This window comes from Phacochoerus africanus, chromosome 13 (assembly GCF_016906955.1).
Source record: "Phacochoerus africanus isolate WHEZ1 chromosome 13, ROS_Pafr_v1, whole genome shotgun sequence".
NCBI lineage: Eukaryota > Metazoa > Chordata > Mammalia > Artiodactyla > Suidae > Phacochoerus > Phacochoerus africanus.
Genome location: NC_062556.1, coordinates 5369931 through 5391201, shown reverse-complemented (window position 1 = coordinate 5391201; position 21271 = coordinate 5369931). Strand labels below are relative to the sequence as shown.

The following is a 21271-nucleotide window of genomic DNA, read 5'->3' as shown; positions in this document are numbered from 1 at the left end:
TGTGATGGTTTTGCTCTGGGTCTGTCTGTCTCACCCCTGGGCTTGCTTCCTAAGGACAAGGATAATGTGCCCTCTTCTTTACATCACCTGATGTCACCCCATCATCAGGAGACAATAGCTGGTTATTAAATGAATGAATAAGTAGCAGCATGGAAGTCGGGTAGTGGCTGCATCTGTTTTGTTCACCTCTGTGTACCCAGCCGCCAGCATCATGCTTAGCATATGGAAGGTACAAAGCACTTATTTCTGGATGGAAGGAAGGAAAGGAAGCATAAAAGCAGGTTTGGGAAGACAAAAGCAAAAAAGCACAAGTCAGGACCCCAGTTAGGAGGTGACTGCAGCAGGATCACTGAGCAGTCGGGAGAAGGGGACAGACATGCCTCCCGCTTCTGGAAAGGAGCCTGACTCAGGCCATCTCTCCTCTCCTCTCAGCCCCTCTAAATTATGAGAAATGTGTACATTCGAAAAATAGAACGGAGGCCGTAATTGCCTTTAAAAGCAAGAAGGAAATCTTTGTGGACCAGAAATTATGGAAAATCCCCGAGACAATGAAAGCAGTTAAGACGGAAGAGGGAAAACCCAGCACAGAGGCTTCTTTGAAAGAAGGAGGAAAAGTGCCCTCCTCAAGGTGGGAAGAGGTCCCGTGCGCTCCGAGGGAGCTCGGCAGTGGGGGCGGCCGCGCGGTTAAACAGACCCAAGAATAAAATGGGCGCTGAAAATGTAGAAGAGAAAATATAACCTCAAACTCAGCATCGAAGAAAAAAGGGGCCCTTAGAAAACACGACCAATCCAACAAAATAAAAAAGAGAGAAACTAAAAGAATTCATGACACTAGAAAAGGCAAAATGGGAGTTCCCTGGTGGCTTAGCGGGTTAAGGATCCAGTGTCATTGCTTCTGTGGCTGGGGTTCAATCCCTGGCCCTGGAGCTTATGCATGCCATAAAAGAAAGAAAAAAGAAAAAAAGACAAAGACAAAACGGTACGAATTAATAAACTCAGAGTTCTCCTGTGATGCAGCAGGTTGAGGATCCAGTGGTGTCACCGCAGTGGTTTGGGTCACTGCTATGGCACGGGTTTGATCCCTGGCCTGGAAACTTCCACAAGCCATGGGCATAGCCAAAAAAAAAAAAAAAAGAGGGTTTAGTAAGTTCATTTAAGAAAGAGAATTTCAAAAGTGGGTATTTGCCATCTTGCGTACCTCAAGCCCTGCTGAGGCTCTGGAGAAGCCCATCCCCAGAGCAGATGCTATGAGCAGGTGCCATAAGCAGGAAGAAGTAAGCGTCTCTGCAGGGCAGCCTGCCATGTGATGCCCAGGTCAGGTGTGCCTCCTCTCTGGTCCAGCAAGTCCACTTCCCTCATTTATCCCGGAGGCAGACAAGGTCATGAGGGCACTTTTCAGTTGATATTATGCAGCCAATCCACCAAAGGGCTACGGATGGTACCTCAGTCCTGTGGAAACCTAGGATGCCCTTAAAAAGATGACATCTAAATAAAAAAGACCAAAAAAAAAAAAAATGACACCTGCTCATGTTTAGTAGCTAGTGAAAAGACCTAACACATACTATATGAACAGCACATTTGTGACTCAAAAGTAGGTTCTACCATAGAATCTGCAGTTCAAGCCACCTGACACAAAATTGTACGTGAGCAGCCAGCTGGGTCAAAAATGGTCATTTTAGCTTTTCTCCTAGATGTCTTTTTTATTGCTTAGATTATCTATATGAATGTGTGTTACCTTCATAATGAGAGCAAAAAGAAGGGCTGTTTTCATTTTGGACCAAAATTTAAACGTCACCAAACTCCCAATGTAGACCTAAGAAATCAGCTCTCTGTATTTATTGCATAAAGAACAGATCTTAGAGTTTCCCTTGTGACTGAGGAGGTTAAGAACCTGACATAGTGTCTGTGAGGATGCGGGTTCGATCTCTGGCCTCACTCATTGGGTTAAGGGTGGCCATTGTCGCAAGCTGTGGCATAAATCACAGATGAGGCTCGGATCTGGCATTGCTGTGGCTGTGGGGTAGGCCAGCAGCTGCAGCTCCAATTCAACCCCTAGCCTGAGAACTTCCAAATACTGTGGCTGTGGCCCTAGAAAGAAAGAAAGAAAAAAAAAAAAAGAGCAACAACAGATCTCTCTCTCTCTCTCTCTTTTTTTTTAGGGCCACACCCTCAGCATGTGGAGGTTCCCAGACTAGGGGTCAAATCGGAGCTGTAGCCACCGGCCTACACCGGAGGAGCCACAGCAACTCGGGATCCGAGCCACATCCTCGACCTACACCACAGCTCACGGCAATGCCCGATCCTTAACCCACTGAGCGAGGCCAGGGATCGAACCTGCAACCTCATGGAAGCTAGTCAGATTCGTTTCCACTGAGCCACAACGGGAACTCCAAGAGATCTCTTTTTGTGGCCTTTCTCTTTGATGGTTTTTCTGCACGGCTTTAGGATTTCTAGATGGAGGTCTTACATCTAAGAGAAGAAGCAATCGTGACCTCAAATATTTGACTCTGAATTTCTCCGTTAATAAGAGGACCAGACAGACTTGCTTTGTCCGCTGCTCTGTGGAATATCCTTAAGATCTAGCCATAGCAAACGCAATTTGCAATGTAGGGGTGTGACATGCGAGTCTCAGCCAGCAGCTGCTCAGTGTCCTCTCTCTTCCTCACGTGCAGATGTACCAGAACACCGATGGCCGCGCTTCTGAACGTCCTCTCTACCAAAACAGGCGACCTTTCAGCAGACAGGTGGATTCAGGGCCACCCTCTCCACAGGCTGAAGATTCGTAGGGAAACGGTTTAGTCTTGCGGACTTCATCCCCCTGCCTACCTTAAACAGGCTGTAGATCACCACGAGATGCATTCCATCACTAAACAAAAACATATTCTCAGCTGCTGCTTTGCTGGACTTTTCTCTAGAAGCTCTCTGTATGTACTCTTGTTTCCAAAGGGACTTTTGTAAAATCCCGGTCCTCCTTTGCACAAGGCAAGAAGAGGCGAGCAACTCCGGGAGCACCTAGCTATGACCAAAGGCCTTCCCCGGCGGGCTTGAGTGGAAATTGCGCGCCCGACATATAGTATATTCTTGTACATACATGAGACAAAGCATTTTGCTAAGGAGAAGCTACTATGAGTTTTTTAAATCTATGTTTTAAAATACTATGTACCTTTTTCAGCTATTTAGTGATATATTTTATGAATGGAAATAAAATTTCTACTATAGAAATGTTGCTTCTTGAATTGTGTGTGGCATCAGCCTTGTGTGAGATTTAACTGGCGTTCACGAACCTGCTGGGCCCACGTGAGATGCTCTGTTTACGCCTGCATGGCTTTCGCCCCCTTCCTTCCTTAGATTTTTGCAAGGCTCCGGGACTCCAAGCTGGGTGCAGAAGAGCCGAGGAGGACTTCCGCTCTCTGCGCTGAGACGGAGCTTGGACTCCATCCCCTCATCCTTTGAAGCTCAGCCCCCTGCAGCGGTGCTTTGCGCCGGGGGGGGGGGGGGGGGGGGGGGGGGGGGGGGGGGGGGGGGTGTTTCTCCTCCTCTTGCCAAAGCCCTTGGCCAAGTTCTCTTTCCTTTCTTTTTCTTGTCTCCCCTCCCCCGCTCCTCGAGGTGTGATTACAGCTCAGAGCTCTCAGGGGGTCTGCCTCGCCTGGAATTCTCTTCCTGCCACTTCGTGGCTGTGGGATGTTGCACAAGGAACTCCACCTGTCTAAGCCTCAGTTTCCCCTTCTGGAAGATGGGATAGTAATGGCATCTATCTTATAGGTTGTTGTAAGAATTTGATGAATTACATGTATCGTATATGTGTGTTATAAATATATACACATCTCTTTCAGTAACCCTGGGGGACTGGTTCCAGGATGCCTCATGATATCAACAACCACAGATGCTCAGGTCCCTTATATAAAATAGGGTAGCAGATGGAGTCCCCATCGTGACTCAGCGGTTAACAAACCCGACTAGCATCCATGAAGACGTGGGTTCGATGCCTGGCCTCACTCACTGGGTTAAGGATCTGGCGTTGCCATGAGCTATGGTGTAGGTCACAGATGGCGCTCAGATCCGCCTTGCTGTGATTCTGTCGTAGCCCGGCAGCTACAGCTCCGATTTGACCTGGGAACCTCCATGCGCCATGTGTGTGTGGCCCTAAAAATACCAAAAAAAAGGGGGGGGGAATGGTAGAGGAGGTCCGGCTGTGGTGCAATGGGATCAGTGGCCTCTTTGCAGCACCAGCATGCAGATTTGATCCCCAGCCCGGTGGGTTAAAGGAACCGCGTTACTATAGCTGTGTTGTAGCTCAAGACTGCAGCTCAGATCTGATCTCTGGCACAGGAACTGCCTATGCCACAGCGACCAAAAAGGAAATAAAAAATACATCAAATAGGATGATAGAGGCGGCCCTCCATATTCTCGGGTTCCAAATCCTCGGCTCCCACCACCGGTGGGCGCGGCCGTAAATCACTCAGATCCATGCCTCACTCAGGAGTATAACCTGAAGTTGTCATTTGCTCTTGCCTTTCTGGGTCTAGTCCTCTGTTTTAGACCAGGTCACCATAAACCCACTTACATTACACTAACCCCTTCCTGCCCACCTTCTCGCCTTCGTCTTCTCCCCCTCCCCCTCCTTCCCCTCCCCCTTCTCCTTGTCACACTTGCAGCATATGCAAGTTCCCAGGCGAGGGGTGAATCTGAGCTGTAGCTGCGGGTAGTGCGGGATCCAATCGAGCAGAGTCTGTGACCTACACCACAGCTCACAGCAATGTGGGATCCTTAAGGAGGCCAGGGATCGAACCCTCATCCTCCTGGCTACCAGCGGGGTTCACTATCACTCAGCCACAACGGGAACTCCCACCCAGCTCTTCTTCCAGTCTCTCCACCAGCCAGTTTTCTCTGACCCACCGATGCTTCCTCCTAAAGTGCTGGTTTGCCTGGATCCCTCCTCGACGGCGTCGCTTTCCGAGGTGGATCGGCCACACCAAATTCCACCCTCCCCCAGCCTTCCGCGTCTCTGTAGACAGCCCCACGCGCTTGTTCTGAGGGGTCCTCTTAGACAGTCCCACTTGGGTTTTCCTTTCAGCGCCCTCTATCTGGGGTCCCAACTCTCTAAGTCCTTGCTTGCGGGCAGACCCGAGCCCCGCCCCTCCTTCAGCCTCTCTCAGCCCCCGACCTCAGTGACCCTCTTCCCCTGAAACCTCCTCCGGCTTCTGGTTTGGGTCATCCCGATGGCTCTTAACATAGTCTCCCCACTTCAAATAGATTTATCTTCTTAAGTAAACTGAAGTAAACATCCTTTCTTTAAAAAAAAAAAAAAAAAAAGTATAGGAGTTCCCTGGTGGCCCAACAGGTTAAGGACCCAGCATTGTCACTGCTATGCCTTGGGTTCAGTCCCTGGCCCATGAACTTCCAGGTGCCGTGGCAGAAGCCAAAAATAAAAGTTTTAATAAAAAGCTTGTTGGTGGAGTTCCCTTCATGGCTCAGCAGTTAATGAATCCGACTAGAAACCATGAAGTTTCGGGTTCGATCCCTGGCCTTGCTCAGTGGGTTAAGGAGCCGGTGTTGCCATGAGCTGTGGCGTAGACCGGCAGCTACAGCTCCAATTGGACCCCTAACCTGGGAACCTCCATATACCGTGGGTGTAGCCCTAAAATAGCAAAAGTAAAATAAAATAAAAATAAATAAAAGTGGGAGTTCCCGTGGTAGCGCAGCGGAAATGAATCCGACTAGGGACCATGAGGTTGTGGGTTCGCTCTCTGGCCTCTCTCAGAGGGTGGGGGATCCAGCGTTGCCATGAGCTGTGGTGTAGGTCTCAGATGCTGTGTTGCTGTGGCTGTGGTGTAGGCCGGCAACTGTAGCTCCGATTGGACCCCTAGCCTGGGAACCTCCATACGCCACAGTTGCGGCCCTGAAAAAAAAAAAAGCAAAAATAAATAAATAATAAATGAAAAAATAATAAAAGAAAAGAAAAAGAAAAAGTTTGTTTGTTAGTGATCAGAGGGTTGGGAATTAAAAGTGAGTTAACATTTAAGGAATGTTCTTTTCCTTCCACCAAAGTGATTTTGGTCAGGACGCACGTACTTTCTGAACATGACTTCAGTGTGGATGGAGCTGAACAGGTACGTTTATACGTGGCCTCACCTGCGAGGCACACCCGTAGGTGTGTAAAAGGCCCCAGAGAATTCGATTTCCTTGAAAGTGAATATTCTCTTATTTATGAGCTTTACAAGATGTCATATGCTGTGTAGGCTTCCAGTGACTGCTTTCTTTAAAAAACAAACATTGGAATTCCCTTGCAGTGGGTTAAGGACCCCGTGTTGTCAAGGCAGCAGCTCGGGTTACTGCTGTGGCACGAGTTCAATCCCTGGCCCTGGAACTTCCATATGCTGCAGGCACATCCAAAACACACACACAATAAAAACAACCCAGGAGTTCCTGCTGTGGTGCGACGGTAGTGGCTTAGGTCTCCATGGAGGCGTGGGTTCAATCTCTGGCCTCCGCAGATGCAGCCGTAACAGCAAACAAATAACAAAACCCCGTTATGCAAAGATTCATTCCTGGTATTACATGGAGTAGTGAATGTACAGTGATGATTATTTTGGAATTCCTGTGTGGGTCGCTGGGGTTAAGGACCCGGTGTTGTCACTGCTGAGGCGTGGGTATGAGGCCCTGAAAACACCTACATGCCGTAGGCACAGCCAAAAAGATGATAAATAGAATAAAAACAATTACCACTATTTAATCATTTTCACATGATGACACTTGAAGTTGGGGTGTTGGTTGGGGTGATGGGTTCATAGGTTTTAGGCTTAATAACATAACTTTTGTATGGACCAAATAGGACATTTTCTTAGGAAGGATGGCATTTAAAAACTTCTTAGGGAAAAATGAAATTAGGCTCTTTTAAACCCGACTCTTACCACAGGTCAGTTTTACTTTGGGTCACATTGCGTTCCTGTCGGATTCGTTTCCTCTGTGACACGACGGGAACTCCAACTACACGTTTTTAACGTGAGTCAGAATACAACTCCCATTAGACCCCTAGCCTGGGAACCTCCATATGCAGCAGGTGCGGCCCTAAAAAAAAAAATAAAAATAAAAAAAAAAAAAGTTCTCGTCGTAGCACAGAGGAAATGAATCCGACTAGGAACCATGAGGTTGCAGGTTCGATCCCTGGCCTCACTCAGTGGGTTAAGGATCCGGTGTTTCCTTGAGCCGTGGTGTAGGTTGCAGAAGCAGCCCTGATCTGGCATTGCTGTGGCTGTGGTGTAGGCTGCCAGCTATAGCTCTGATTGGAGCCCTAACCTGGGAACCTCCATATGCCGCAGGTTCTCCACCCCCCCCCCCCCCCGCCCCGCCAAAAAAAAGCAAGCAAACAAACAAAAACAAGCCCTGACTTTGGAGAAGTGCTGTTGCCACTGCGTGGACGCCCTCTGCGCCAGGCCCTTGTAGGAATCTCGCCAGCAGGTGGCGCCCTGGGACTAGTGTTTTCATTACCAGCTCGACTCCAGGATTCCCTAAGAAGCAGAATTAAAGAAAAGGCCAACCGGTTGGTTAGAAGGAAAAACAGCCCTCTGTGCTGATAACGTTCCTTCATTCATTCGCCGACTGTGGGCATGACGGTGCATTTTACGTGCGTTATTTACGCCCTCTGGACAGTAACAGAGCAGCCTGGGGTCATGGTTTTTCCTAGGACCTGGCTTTTTCCGCTCTATTCTACACCAGGCATTTGTCTGCACAGGGAATTGGCTTTTAAACTTACTCTTCTTGGAGCACCTTCTATGCATAATGTTCAGCTTCCTATGCTGAAAACGAAGACTGTTTCCTAGATTTTTCCAGGGGTAACAAAAATAACCCCAGGGGGCGGTGGCAGGGGGGCTCTTCTCACAGCTGCAGCCTCCTCCCGGCGCTGCTCCTTCCCGATCTTGCTTCTCCTCCTCAGCCCTTCATGAAGGACCCTCTCAGTCACAGCTTTGTCTGAACTCACCCGCCACTGCCACTGTCATTTTTGTCAAAAATAAATGGCATATTGGAATTCACATTTGTTAATCTCTGTGCCACAGTCACCATCAGCAGCAGACAAAAAAGGAGGGAATTATCACCTAAAAAAGCCATATCTCTTGGAGTTCCTGCTCTGGGTCACAGGTTCAATCCCCCGCCAAGCACAGTGGGTTAAGGATCTGCCGTCACAGTGGGTGGCAACCCCAGCTGGGATCTGATCCTTGGCTCAGGAATTCCATATGCTGGGGGTGGCCAAAAATGAAAAGAAAAAAGAAAAAGAAATTAAGAAACTGCTTTGGCCAACACATCTTTTCAGCTCCTGGAAATCCAATAGGTATTAAATTCCAAATTACCTTCAAGAGACCGAAAAGTCGTTGATGACTTTTTTGTGTGTGTGGTAAAATATACATAATGGGAGTTTCTGTCATGGTGCAGCGGAAACAAATCTGACGAGGAACCATGGGGTTGCAGGTTCGATCCCCAGCCTCGCTCAGTGGGTTAAGGATCCAGCATTGCCATGAGCTATGGTGTAGGTCACAGATGTGGCTCGGATCTGTGTTGCTGTGGCTATGATATAGGCGGGCAGCTGTAGCTCTGACCCCTAGCCTAAAAACCTCCATATGCCATGGGTGCGGCCCTAAAAAGCAGAAAAATAAAAAATAAAAAGTATACACATACACACACACACACATATTGTAAAACTTACCATGTTAGCCATTTTTAAATTGAATACAGTTGTTGACAATGTTGTGTTAGTTTCAGATGTACAGCAAAGCGATTGCTTATATATATTCTTTTCCAGGGATCAAACCAGGGCCTCCTCTGCAAGCCGAGCTGCTGCAGTCAGATTCTTAACCCCCTGCACCAGAGGGGGAGCTCCCTGTATATCAACTCCCTGTGAAAATACCATATTCCAGAGCCGTGCTTCACACACTCTCTCGTTTAACAAATAGTGAGGCAGGGGCTTGTGGCAGGTTAACAGATGGCGAAACCAAAGCTTAAGAAGATTAACTCAGATACGTGGAGATACTAAGTGTGGGCCTGATGGGTCACCGATGCCCGCCGCCCCCTCGGAGCCCCACCACCCACTCCTGCCAGACCTTCTTGCTTTGGCTCAGTCCTCAGCCAGTGGAAGGAGTCTGGTAACAGCAAGATCCCACGAGTTCCAACTCCCACTTTGCCTCAGATGAAAAATGCTTGTGTAGGAAAGCAGTTTGCCTTTCTGGTATCTTCTTGAGCATACGCTTCTGTGGGAGCTCTGTTCCTGAAAAGCTAAGGGCTGTAGTCAAAGGGAATAGACGAATGTCTCAACTAAAAAAGGAATAAAGGCATCACCTGGTGGTTCCGTGGGTTAGGGATCAGGTCACTGCTGCAGCTCAGGTCACTGCTGTGGCATGAGTTCCATCCCCGGCCCGGGTAGGAAGGTCTGCATGCTGTGAGTGCAGACAAAAAAATAAAAATAAAATAAAACATTGTGCCTATTTATGGATTTTCTCTTCATACTGCTGAAGGTCTCTTACCTTAAAAGAAAAATTGTAATAGAGTCAGATATAATATATTCAGCAACCAAAACATAAGACTGTTAGCTGGGGAGTTCCCGTCATGGCTCAGCGGAAACGAATCCGACTAGGATCCATGAGGATGCGGGTTCGATCCCTGGCTTCGCTCAGTGGGTTAAGGATCCAGCGTTGCCATGAGCTGTGGTGTAGGTCGCAGATGCGGCTGGGATCCTGCATTGCTGTGGCTGTGATGTAGGCCGGCAGACGTAGCTCCGATTTGACCCCTGGCCTGGGAACCTCCATATGCCTTGAGTGCGGCCCTAAAAAGCAAAAAAAAAAAAAAAAAAAAAGAATCATAGCTTGTATGGTTAAACATAAATTATGAAACAATATATATAAATTAAGGAAATTATAGCTTTATTGATACGTAATTCATACACCACACAATTCACACGATTTATAGTGCACAATTCAACCCTGTACCTTTTTGCTGGGATGAAAATTTCCTGCCCCTCTGACTACCTTAAATTTCCTTCATTGGTTTGCCTGGGGGAGAGCCAGGCAGGATTAACTGAGCTCACCCCCCCACACACAGCGCCGGACCCCTGGTGCTTCTGTAGCATGGGTCCCCAGATTCCATATTAGGAATTTGGGTGAGTTTGTGTGTGCGTGTGTGGATGCAGTTTCTATGTACACGACTCTTTAATACTTTGGCCGTTTGCGTCTTAAAAGTTCCGGTGAGCAGGCTGTTTGCACTTGCATTGTTGTCATAGATAAAACAGGCTGAAAGGGGGTCAGGCTCCAAGGCTCCGCCAGAAATGCAGGCACATCTGCAGCGAGGCCCTTCCCACCACGCATATCAGCATTTCCATGAGTGAAGGAGTTTCCGCTTGCAAATTCAGATGTCTATCTCTCTCCTGCTGCTTGCAGAAGGGCTGGGGGCTGAGGACTGCCAGGCTCCAAGCCCTGGCTGGGGCGCCTTTGGGGAGGGGAGGGGCTTCTGAGTGCAGAGTAAGAGGAGGAGGTGAGGGTTGTCCAAGGTGGGTGGGGGGTCGAGGAGCAGTGGAGCCGGAACCCCTTCTCTCTGGCTCTCGGCTTCTGCTCTGGCTTCTGTTGCTGGCACCAGGGTGGGAACCAGGCTGGGAGCCGGGATGGAAGGCGCCCTCCTTCCAGCACGGGGGGGCCTCTTCTGAACTCTGATGGGGCGCAGCCAGCCCTGGGAGGGGCCGAGGCTGGGGCGCCATGGAGGGGAAGCGGAGGCAACGGACCCTGAGCTGTTTCCTGGGGCTTCAGGGAAAGCAGCAGGGACAAAAGGACTGTGGTGACTCTGGTGGCAGAAGGGAGAACAGAGCACATTCTGTGGTTGGGCCATTGCACACACACTACAGAACCAGTGTTTTCACATCTCTACGGGAAGCATGTGATGTGCAAGAGTGAATCATATATAGGTTAATATATGTATATGGTTAACATATATACACATACGCCTCACCTGTCGGTGAAGGACGTGTGTATGTATATGTATATAAACATATAAATATTAAATATATATATATACACTTCACCACCAATTTCCCCCCTTGGAAAAGCAAATTTCATCACCTTTTCTGTCTGTCCTTTAGTCGTGACCCTTTGGCCCAGGAAGCCAAAGGGTGACACCTGGGCTGGGAAACAACGAGGCTGTCCTCTCACTGAATTTGGATGCAGATGAAAGTGGAGTTAGCATGACTTTTGGAAATACATTTGCATTTTCAGCTCTACGGGGACCAGCAGCAATAGCTTTCATTTTAAATTCTGAGCCCTCCTTTTCTTTGTCTTTCTCTCCCACAGTGTTGCTGTTTTGAGCAGGCATAGCAGGTATTCGCGTGAGAAATTTAATCCACGTGGTCATTGGGTCAACTCACCCCCCCCGTGTTTATTACACGCTTCCCGTGGGCACAGAACTCGGCACCCAGGACATAAGCAAACAAGACACACTGTCTCCAGGCTCACGGACTTTGCCGTGGCTGAGAGGTGATAACACAAATAAATACACACAATAAGCAAGGCGCTTTCAGACAGGGATAGATATATTCGGGAAGAAAATAACACATAAGGGTGTGTGGGCGACACAGGAGAAGGGGACAGAATGATTCTGGATGCCACATCTGGTGGAACAAGAGTCTATTAAGTCCTTGTGTTAAGCATGTGCAATACAGAGAAAGAGTAAAGCACACTCCCTGTTTTCCACAGCAGCAGCAACGAGACGGGCCATCAAAGCAAGTGGGTTGACTCATGAGCTGTCTGGGTTATGGGGAAAACATCCCTGGGATAACGAAGACATAAAAATGTGAATCGCACCAGAAGTCTATCCGCCTTGAATGTCGAGAATAAAAACAGCCCCCGCTAGCTGAGATGGTTGGGGGCGGGGAGAGGGGAGTTTGGTTGGCCGTGTTTACCCTTTTGCAAGGTCTCTGCATCCTGGCTGATACCTTAAGCCTGTGTTTGTTCATTGCACAAGGACTCAGGATCCGCTTCTCTCCCAGAGGCATTTAAAACATGCCAAGCTGCTGTTGCATCAAAAACAAGCCTGTGCGTTCAGCAAACAGCAGCTGGGGAGCAGAGCCGCCACGCTCACCCAGAGGGGAGCCTCGACCTGCTGGAACGGCAGCCATGGACATGGAGAAGGTCAACGCCATGGACTTCGGAGAATTTGTGGACGTGTTTGGGAATGTCATCGAGAGATGTCCTCTGATCGCAGCGGCTGTTTGGTCCCAGCGCCCCTTCTCTGGCTTGGAAGATTTAGAGAAGCACTTTTTTGCCTTTATTGATGCTCTTCCACCGTCAGGTAAGGCTTCAGTGTCTGACACTGAGGTTGTCTACCGAGGGACCCCAGATGGGCTTGTCCATGTAGTGGGGAGAGGTCCCGTGGCTTTTTAAAGTTTTTAAAAATGTAAATTGTTAGACACTCTTTAAAGGTTACTTTCCATTGACAGTTGCTGCAAAACATTGGTGCTGCACAAAACATTTTCAAGCCTGTCCTATACCTAAGAGCGTGGCCCTCTTCCCCGCCCCCGCCCCCCCCCCCCCGCCCCAGACCCCCCCCCCACCAGTTTGTTCTCTCTCTGTGAGTCTGCTTCTTTTTGGTTGTCAAAATACGCTTCGATGTTTCCTTTAGTGGCTGGTCGCTGGTGGATGTATTTCCTTCTTTGGGGGATCAGTTCGGTAGCGGGGATCCGGCACTGGTGACGCCCAAAGTGGAATCACAGAACACGGGTCGCTTGGCTCGGGCAAAGCGGCTGTTAAATATTAAAGCTGTGGGGTTACGAGGAAAGAGGAACAGGCGCGGTGTCCCGGGGCCTCACAGGCCAAAGGTCAGCGGGGGGGCCCCCCCAGCCGCGTGCGCTCCGGGAATGTTCTGAATGCAGGCGAGGAGCCAGCCCCGTATCACCGCATCTCAGGGCCCAGGGGAAAGAGCAACCGGCTGACATTCTTACCAGAAAGGGCCGGTTGGGACCAGACTGCTGCGCAGAGTAAACGCGCTCAGATCAGCAACTCCCCGCGGGGTGAGGCGGCAAGACAAAAATCTGCAGGAATCCCTCTGGAGAAGGAGAGGGACGGCGCTGAAATCCTTGGGCAGAGAGAGAAGGGGAGGCGCTTGTGGGTGGGGAGGGGAGGGGAGGGGGGTTGGGGTCAGGCCCAGCCCAGTGACTCAGAATGACACGCGGCCCCACGGGGGTTCAGAGGCCAAAGGTGAGCCGCCAGGGCTGCCTCCGGGGCAGGCGGGGCGCACGGTCTTTTTGCAGGAGCCTGGACGGGACAGACGGGCTGCCTTCACAGAGGGGGGCTCCCTTCACGGAGGGGATCTTGGGGAAGCAGGTCTCCCTCCAAAGCCCAGCGCTTTGACCCCCCGCCAGCCACGGTTCTCCGGAATGGGGACCTCCTCTTAATTCCTTTTAGGCGCCTCCAGGGAGGGGGGAGGATGGGGGTAAAATCAAGCTGTCAGGAAGGGGGGCGGCATGTGGGCCCTCCCCCACCTCTCAGGGCTGAACCCTCAGACATCAGGGAACCTCTGTATCCCGGCCAGTGTGGGACGCCCACACCACTCCGTGGATACTGGGACTCGATAAAATGTTTGTTGAATGCATATATGAAATTACTCCTAAGAAGATTTTGAAAGATGATGCACCCTGGTATTACCCCTTCACGCCACTCTTTAGCTGGGGTGACTTTAGCGGCGGGTCCGTGGGACAAATGACTGGACCGAGTTTGGGCCACACAAAGGCTCGTTTGCTTTTCTGTGCTCGGTTCTCAGGAGGGATCTCCCTGCTGGTGGAGCCAGCTTCTCAGCCCTGTGCTTCCCTCAGGCAGCTGGGAGCACAGCCTGTCTCTAATCGCCCGGGATCTAATCCTACTCATCCTCACGAAGCCAGCGATGGTAATAACAGCCGCCCGAAGGATTTAACTCTTAGTAGTGCTGGGTTTCAAGCACTTGCCAAACACTTCGCATTTGTTAACTCAGTTAGTCCTTATCCTAATCCTAGAAAACAAGTAGTGTCATTATTATCCCCATTTTACAGAGAAGAAAACTGAGGCATAGAGAGATTAAGTAACTTGATCAAGGACGCAGAGCTAGAAAGTGGCAAAACTGGGATTCAAACCCGGATGGCCAATCCAACAGCCTTTGAAGGCTTGTTCCAGAGACTCAAAAGCAACATCTAGAAATATTTTCTAGGGGTTTCATTTATTCATTCGCTATTCATTCAGTCGGCATTAATGTTTGGTTTTTTTAAATAAATAAGATTCCCTGCCATAGTCTAGCATTATCTTGGCAACACACTGGGTCTAGTAGTCTTTGAATCCTAAAACTAAATGGGAGCTTAAAGAGACCTTCAGGATAGGAGTTCCCATCGTGGCGCAGCGGAAACAAATCCAACTAGGAACCATGAGGTTGCGAGTTCGATCCATGGCCTCGCTCAGTGGGTTAAGGATCCTGTGTTGCCATGAGCTGTGGGGTAGGTTGCACATGGGGCTTGAATCTGGTGGTGCTGTGGCTGCAGCTGTAGCTCCCATTCGACCCCCAGCCTGGGAACCTCCATGTGCCACGAGTGCGGCCCTAAAAAGCAAAAAAAAAAAAGAAGAAGAAAGAAAAAAAAGATGTTGAGGACATGATGATCTACCTGGTCAAGGATTTGTTTTGGATGACCAAAGAAAACCCTCTATCGTTAACAGAAAACGGAAAATTCAGTGTTTAGAGCATATCAAGGTGGACAGTCCATTTAGGTGACGCTATGATGATCATTGGCCAGTAGGTGGCAGTCAAAGATTAATGTTTAGCTTCAGCAACACTTGCCAAAGTTCTCCTTCAAGCCCATCAGTTCCTGATTCCCTCCCCCCACCCCGCCCCCAGACATGGCAAGAGTAAAGGGAAGAAACTTCACACACACACACACACACACACACACACACACACACACGGCCAATAATGAACCAATTCAGTACTGATTTGTGTTAAAAAGCAAAGACCAATAAAACTGTCATAACAGTTAATCATGCATTTCTTTGTGGCATTTCAGGATTGCAATAATGTCGTAATTCATTATTTAATACTTATTTCAGAACACAGTTGGTGAATGAATGAAAGAGCCGGAGGCTAATAATTTCCTTAAATGCAGGCTGTAAAGTACTTAGATGAGGCTTTTGAAAAGTGTTCATTCAGGAGTTCCCGCTGTGGTGCAACAGGATCCCCAGAGTCTCTGGTCTCTGCTGCACGACGCAGGTTCTGTCCCCAGCCTGGCACACTGGGTTAAAGGATCCAGCGTTGCCACAGCTTCGGGGTAGGTTGCAACTGCAGCTCAGATCTGATCCCTGGTTCAGGAACTCCACATGCCACGGAGAGGCCAAAAAAAAGGATTAAAAACTGTCTTCATTTGGTCAAAGACTATATAACACTCCATCCCCAGAGTGATGTGTTAGTGAAAACTTACGGAGTGCCTGCTCTGCTCGGGGAAACGTCCCTGCCTTCAACGAGTTTACATTCTAGTGAGGAGAGACAGGATTAACATAAATAAATAAGATGATTTCAAGTCTAGAAAATACTAGAAGAAAATGTGTCATCCGGTAGAAAATACGTAATAAAAAAGGTCTTTCTTAGAAAGTGATGTTTGCGTTTAAAACCAAGAGTTGAGAAGGAAGCCGTGAAAGATCTGGGAGAAGGAAGGCCACCCTCAGAAAAGGAACTGGAGACATCTGACGTCTGGGGACACAGAGAGACCAGGGTGTTTGGAGACTCGGGGGGAACAAGAGGAAAGAGGGGTCCGGCGGGGGAGGGGGGGGACTGGGGTGACAGTGAGAGTGAGGGGCGATGGTCCTGGGCAGGTGGACTAGGGTTGGAGCCGGAGAGAGGAAGAAGTGTGGCTGGATTCTCAGAATATGTTTTATTCTTAAAATTTTGTTTCTGGAATAAAACCTTTGAAGTGTATTTTATTTTAACTCCCATGAGTGTGATCACATTTATAGTTGTGCAATAATCATCACAACCCAATTTTACGGCATTTCCATCCCAAACCCCCAGCCCCCACCCCCACCCCCACCCTCACCCCACCCCCACCCTCCCAATAGACTTTAGAATTACAGCCAACAGGGATTTTTGATGGATTCATGGGGGGGCGGGGGGGTGGGGAGAGGCAGATCAGAAATAAAGAGAAATTAAGGATAACTCTAGGTTTCTAGTCTAACTTGTTGGCTGGTAGTGCTGTTGTCTTCAATGAGGAAGAGCTTAGATTTGAAAGGACAGGCTGGCGAACGGGATGCCATCACACCTGAGATGCCCAGTAATACTCGGTAGCTGGAAGTACTGAGGGTTCAGTTGGCCCATAGCAAAGGACCACGGGGGAAACCTGGGCACAACCTGGGCACCAGACTGGATCTGGTTGTCAGGAAAGAATCTGATGGCTGTTAAAGCCACGGGACTGGTCGAGCACAGTTAGGGCATCTGTGTGAATATAAGATGGGGAGAGATGTGAATACTGGGTCCTAGGGCACTTCCATGTTCGTGACCTGGCAGAGGAAGGACCATCGATGGGCATCGGCCAAGACCAACCACAGGATATGCTCCGTCGAGGTTGAAAGAGAAGACGGAACCCTGGTCCTTGGGCTTGAGCAAGCTGTCCGTCCACTGTGACCTGATGAGCCCATTGGCTGGTGGGTGGGGCTGGAAGCTTGAAAGGGAGGTGAGGAATGGAGAAGGCTGAACAGGTAATCCCTTGCGGGAGTTGTGCTTCAAGGAGGAGCCAAGAGGCAGCGGGGGAACAGGGAACAGGGAATCAAGAGCGGGTTTTCCTTTTGTTTATGTGTTGATGAAGGTGAGGCAGCCTGGGGGGCGGGGGTTGCTGTTTGCAGTTGTAGCCTTTGAGATGGAAGAAGGAACTGGCTCCAAGAGCACAGTGGAAAGGGTGGCCTTTGGCACCAGGAGGGGGAACACACGAGTCAGTACCGTGTGGGGACATCAGTGGGACTGCAGTGGGCTTCGAGGCCAATGGCCTGCCCTTCAGTGGCCGCCCCTGTGTGCCCTGTTCTTCTGTTGAAACAAGGAGTGTGTCAGCTCTGTGCCAGGAACTCTTCATGGTTTGTGGTTGCAGCAGCTGATGCAGGACGGGGTGGAGAATGGGAGCTTGTGAAGGCTGAGGTGCTTAGGGCTCATCCGAAGGAACATGTCGAGTGTTCGCTTGGCCCATAACAAAGGAGCAGAGTGGAGAGCTGGGGACTAGACCGGATTTGAGTATCTCGAAAGAATTGATGGCATTTAGAGCCATAGAACTAGATGAGAACACGCCGGGCACCCGTGTGAACACAGAGGGAAGATGTTCGGGGTGGAGTCCTGGGGCCCAGCGGTGTTCGGGATCTTCCAGTGGCACAGGCAGAACTGTCTGAGATTTTAGGAAAGACTGAAGAACGGGCAGCGTGGAAAGGCCCTGAACCAAGAGAACCTGGCTGGCCTGGCTCGGCTTGGGCATTCCAGGTGGAAGGACCCGCAGGGCCCAGGGCGGGCGGGAGGTACCCAGGCACAGTCTCCAGCCTCCTCCTCGTGGGTTGAAGGCCACGGGCTGGGAGCACCCTGGGGACGCAGCGCTGGAGGGGGAGCCTAGGAACCCGAGCTGAGCTGTGTCTCAGGCAGGACCCCTGAGTCAGCACCCTCCTCGGCAGGACAAGGGGTCAGTGGTTTGGGGCGATAAAGATGGAGTCTGGCTGAACCAGGGTCAGGTTCTGTTTCTTTGGAACTACTATTCCTGCCTGACAGCCCACACCCCCTTCTTTTTATCTGCAGGTAGGGGTGTGTGTGTGTGTGTGTGTGTGTGTGTTTAAATCCCGGTTCCTCTTCTCTAGTCCCTTCTCTTTGCTCTGCCCCTTTGTCGCCTGCCTCCCTTCCTCTTTCCCCTCTTCTCCCACAAACAGTGGAAAACACACACTTAATCCTGGGCAAACATTAACTCCAGGTGATGTTTTCAAGAGGGGAGACGAGCCTGGCAGAGTGAGGAGCGAGGTACCAAGGCCAGAAGGAAGAGGCAGGTCTGGCCACAAGGAAGGGTGGCCCTGCTCCAGGAGGAGACGGGTTCTGGTAGGGGTGGCGAGGGGACAGACCCTCCCTCCACTGGCCCTCCCATCAATAACTGCTTCTTCAAAGCTCTCGGAAGCTGGGCCATTGCTGAGTAAGAAACTGGGTGGGTGGGTGGGCGGGCGGCGGGCGGCGGGGGGGATGCCATGGGTGGGAGAGGGAGAAGGCAGGGTCTCGGCCCCCTCACCTCCTCCCCCAGAGGCGTCTGTGAAAATCTGAATGAGCAGGGGGGATGGGGCGGGCCTGTGGTCTGGACTGTGAACTGCCCAGGGCTGGCTCCCTGAGGCCCCCAGTGCCTTAGCAGTTTGAGGGGGTCCAGGCCGGGTAGATGCAGAGCGGATTGGGGCAAAGCTCTCAGCCTCAGGCCTAGGAAGGGGCCGTGGCAAGCCACCTCCCCACCCAGGGCTGGGGACCCCCAGGTCGGGAGTGTAACACCACATGGACATGGCTGGATGCAGGAGGCGGGAACCAACCACTTCAGCAGTGCAATACCCAAGGGATACAGCCCAGGAGGGAAGTTCTCAAACGATGGAGATGGGCTTGCTCATGACATGAGTTTCATTTTAAACTCCCCTTAACCCTGTAGGGGCCGCCAGGGCCCCCAAGATGCCCATAGTCCAGCGCCCAGGATCTGGGGGCAGGCAGCTACAGGCCAAGTCACCTAATCCTTTCGGAGCCTTGGTTGGTTGAACCCTCTCTTCAATGCAGATGTCCCCCCTGCCCCCTGCCCTCCGCCCTCGCCAGTTCTCCCCACTTCTCAGGACATGGGTCCTTTCCCGGAGCAGAAGCTAAAAGGTTGAAGCAGGAGAAGTTTATACTATAATTAAAGGGAAGGTGAATGGCTCCCTTTCCCAGTGGGGCCCCACGACTCGCCCCAGCCCTGCGGTCAGATGCTTCCAGCCCTACCACTGTACAGTTACCTGGAGTCTACTAGGACAAATAATATGGCTGTTGAGCACATGTTTGCTAGCATTAGGCACTGTCTGGGGAAATGACTGGTCTTTAATCCTCAGGACTGCTCAGCAAGGCAGGTGTCATCAGCCCCATGGTACAGATCTGCTCCCTGCTTACCGGATCTCACCCAGCCCCAAGGCTTCCAGTTCCCTCTGCAGAGAGCTCAGCAACACGATTGGCTGGGGCTCCGGAAAACCCCAGGGATTAGGACTTAAACCCCCAGCTGTCACCCCAGGGGTTGCCAATTTTAGGCCAGTTTTAGACTGTGAGGCCTGTCTTCCAAGGAAGCATCCTCTGAGATCCCTTTGAGATCGGCTGACACAGTGGGTGGGTGGGGAGTGGGAACTATTTTCCTAAAAGGAGGAAAGCCACTTTCATTCAAAGCGCCCTAGAATTCGGCTGGAAATGGGTTTCTTCGCAGTTAATCCTCTCCAAAGCTCTTTGCACGCCTGATTCCAGAAGCCCCGAACTCACACTTCCGGCCCCCAAATCCTGGGCGTTTATTTGCAAGCCCCTTGGACGCGCGCGCGTTATCCCTACGGACCCTCTCCGCCCATCTCCTTAGGAACCGAGCGAAACCCAGGCCGCGGCTTTTGCAGGAAGTCTTCGGGCCCTCGCGTCCGGCCCTGGACGACATCAAAGCCCCCCTGAGAGCAAAGGACTTTGAAAAGATACGAAACGCTCGGGCTCCTTATCGCGTCCCCGCTCCCTCCCGAGCAAGTCGTAAATTCCGAGCCTCTGCGGCCTCTCCCCTCCGCTCTTCTTGCCCCAAGGTCTCAAAGGACAAACTTGTCACTTCCCGCCCCGCCCCCGGGTCCTGGCCGGGGCTGAACGAAGCGGGGATGGAGGGGCGCGAGGTTGGGGACGCGTTTGAAGGGCAGGTGTCCTGGGCGCCCCGAGCCTCGGGGGACCCTGCTTCCCTTCGGGGCGGGGCAGGGCCAGGGGCCGGGCGCGCACACCGCCCGCGGCGGCCTCTGCGCGGCGCGGTAACGCGCTCCGCCGCGTGTCTGTGCTTCTCCGCAGGCCAAGAGGGCATCCTGCGCTGCCACCCGGACCTGGCGGGCCGCGAGCTGCTGCGGGGCGCGCTCACCGCCGAGTCGCTGCGGGAGCAGAGCGGCGCGGGCCTGACGAGCCTGGGCGCGGCCGAGCGGCTCCGGCTGGCGGAGCTCAACGCGCAGTACCGCGCGCGCTTCGGCTTCCCCTTCGTGCTCGCCGCGCGCCTCCGCGACCGCGAGGCCGTGCCCCGCGAGCTGGCGCGCCGCCTGCAGTGCCCGCCTGCGCAGGAGCTGCGCGCCGCCCTGGACGAGGTGAAGAAGATCGGCCGCCTGCGCCTCGCCGACCTCCTCGCGGGCCACCCCGCCCCGCTGTAGCGGCCGCGTCAGCCGGGGCCCCGGGACCCGGCCGCGCGGCCGGCCGCGCGCGGGGCGCCTGGAGCGGCGTCCATGCGGGCGCACAAAGGCGGGGAGAACCGAGCCCTTCTGTCCGCCTCCCCGCTCGCGCGCGCTTTGCCCAGTAGCACCAGGTAGTTGCGCGCTTTGCCGGCGAATCCCTCCGCTCTCTGCCTCGATTCTGCACTCCCTTTGCGGCCCGCTGACACCACCAGCCTTGGTGGATTTCGAAGCGCGCACCCAGCTCCGTTGGGCCTCCCCACCCTCTCCTGCTAAACCCGAACCCGGAACCGCAAGGCCACACAGACGGAAAAGGAATGCTTTATTCCCCAGCGGTTTGTCTGCTGCTGCTGCTTCCACCTCGGTTGCTGCACCCGGCGTTTACATGGGAGCGGAAGCGTCCGTCTCGCTCTGGGACACCGATGGGAGCCCAGAACGAGCACCACAAAGCGCCGGGGAAGTGGCTTGGGGTGGGGGGGACGGGGGCGGGGGGGTGCAGGAGAGAGCCCCGCGCTGGGCCCCCGCTGGGCCCCCGCTGGGCAGGCGGAGAAGGCTGGGAGGGGGGCTTCTCCAGGTTGACGGGCCTGAAGGTCAGGGCCGGCGGCCTCCCGTCTCTTCTGGAAGTCGGCCCATGAGAGCTGGTTCTTCAGAACCTCAGACTGCCCATCCGTCATTAAAAGTAATTTTTAAAATAACTGAGTCATGTTCACTGAGTGCTGCTGGATAACGTGGCCCCCAGGATGCCCGTGGGGCCCCATAGCGCGGACACAGCGGGTGATGGAGAAAAATCGGTACCCAGAGAAAACTTTCTGGCCAGGGTAGGCTGGCCCTGGGGAGCTGGTCAA

At 51.9% G+C, this 21271-nt stretch overlaps 2 protein-coding genes across 2 annotated transcripts in view; both read left to right on the top strand.

Annotated features, from left to right (window-relative positions):
- Nucleotides 1-3222, top strand: part of FLT3 (fms related receptor tyrosine kinase 3) — an 83902-nt gene extending 80680 nt beyond the window's left edge. Inside the window, exon 24 of the mRNA XM_047756100.1 lies at nt 2673-3222. Within this exon, the coding sequence (XP_047612056.1) occupies nt 2673-2786 (114 nt within the window). The 3' untranslated portion in view covers nt 2787-3222. The remainder of the gene's footprint in view (nt 1-2672) is intronic.
- Nucleotides 3223-11769: 8547 nt separating this feature from the next.
- Nucleotides 11770-20408, top strand: URAD (ureidoimidazoline (2-oxo-4-hydroxy-4-carboxy-5-) decarboxylase). Its single transcript, XM_047756439.1, has 2 exons — nt 11770-12318; nt 20062-20408. The coding sequence occupies exons 1-2, from the start codon at nt 12030-12032 to the stop codon at nt 20406-20408; spliced, it is 636 nt and encodes a 211-aa protein (XP_047612395.1). The 5' UTR covers nt 11770-12029.
- The last annotated feature ends 863 nt before the right edge of the window (nt 20409-21271 follow it).

What these genes read in the sequence shown, in the direction of transcription:
- URAD (XM_047756439.1), top strand. Translation starts at nt 12,030, where the DNA reads ATGCCAAGCTGCTGTTGCATCAAAAACAAGCCTGTGCGTTCAGCAAAC. An exon ending in TGATGCTCTTCCACCGTCAG is followed by an intron (nt 12,319 to 20,061) that starts GTAAGGCTTCAG and finishes GCTTCTCCGCAG; the next exon opens with GCCAAGAGGGCATCCTGCGC.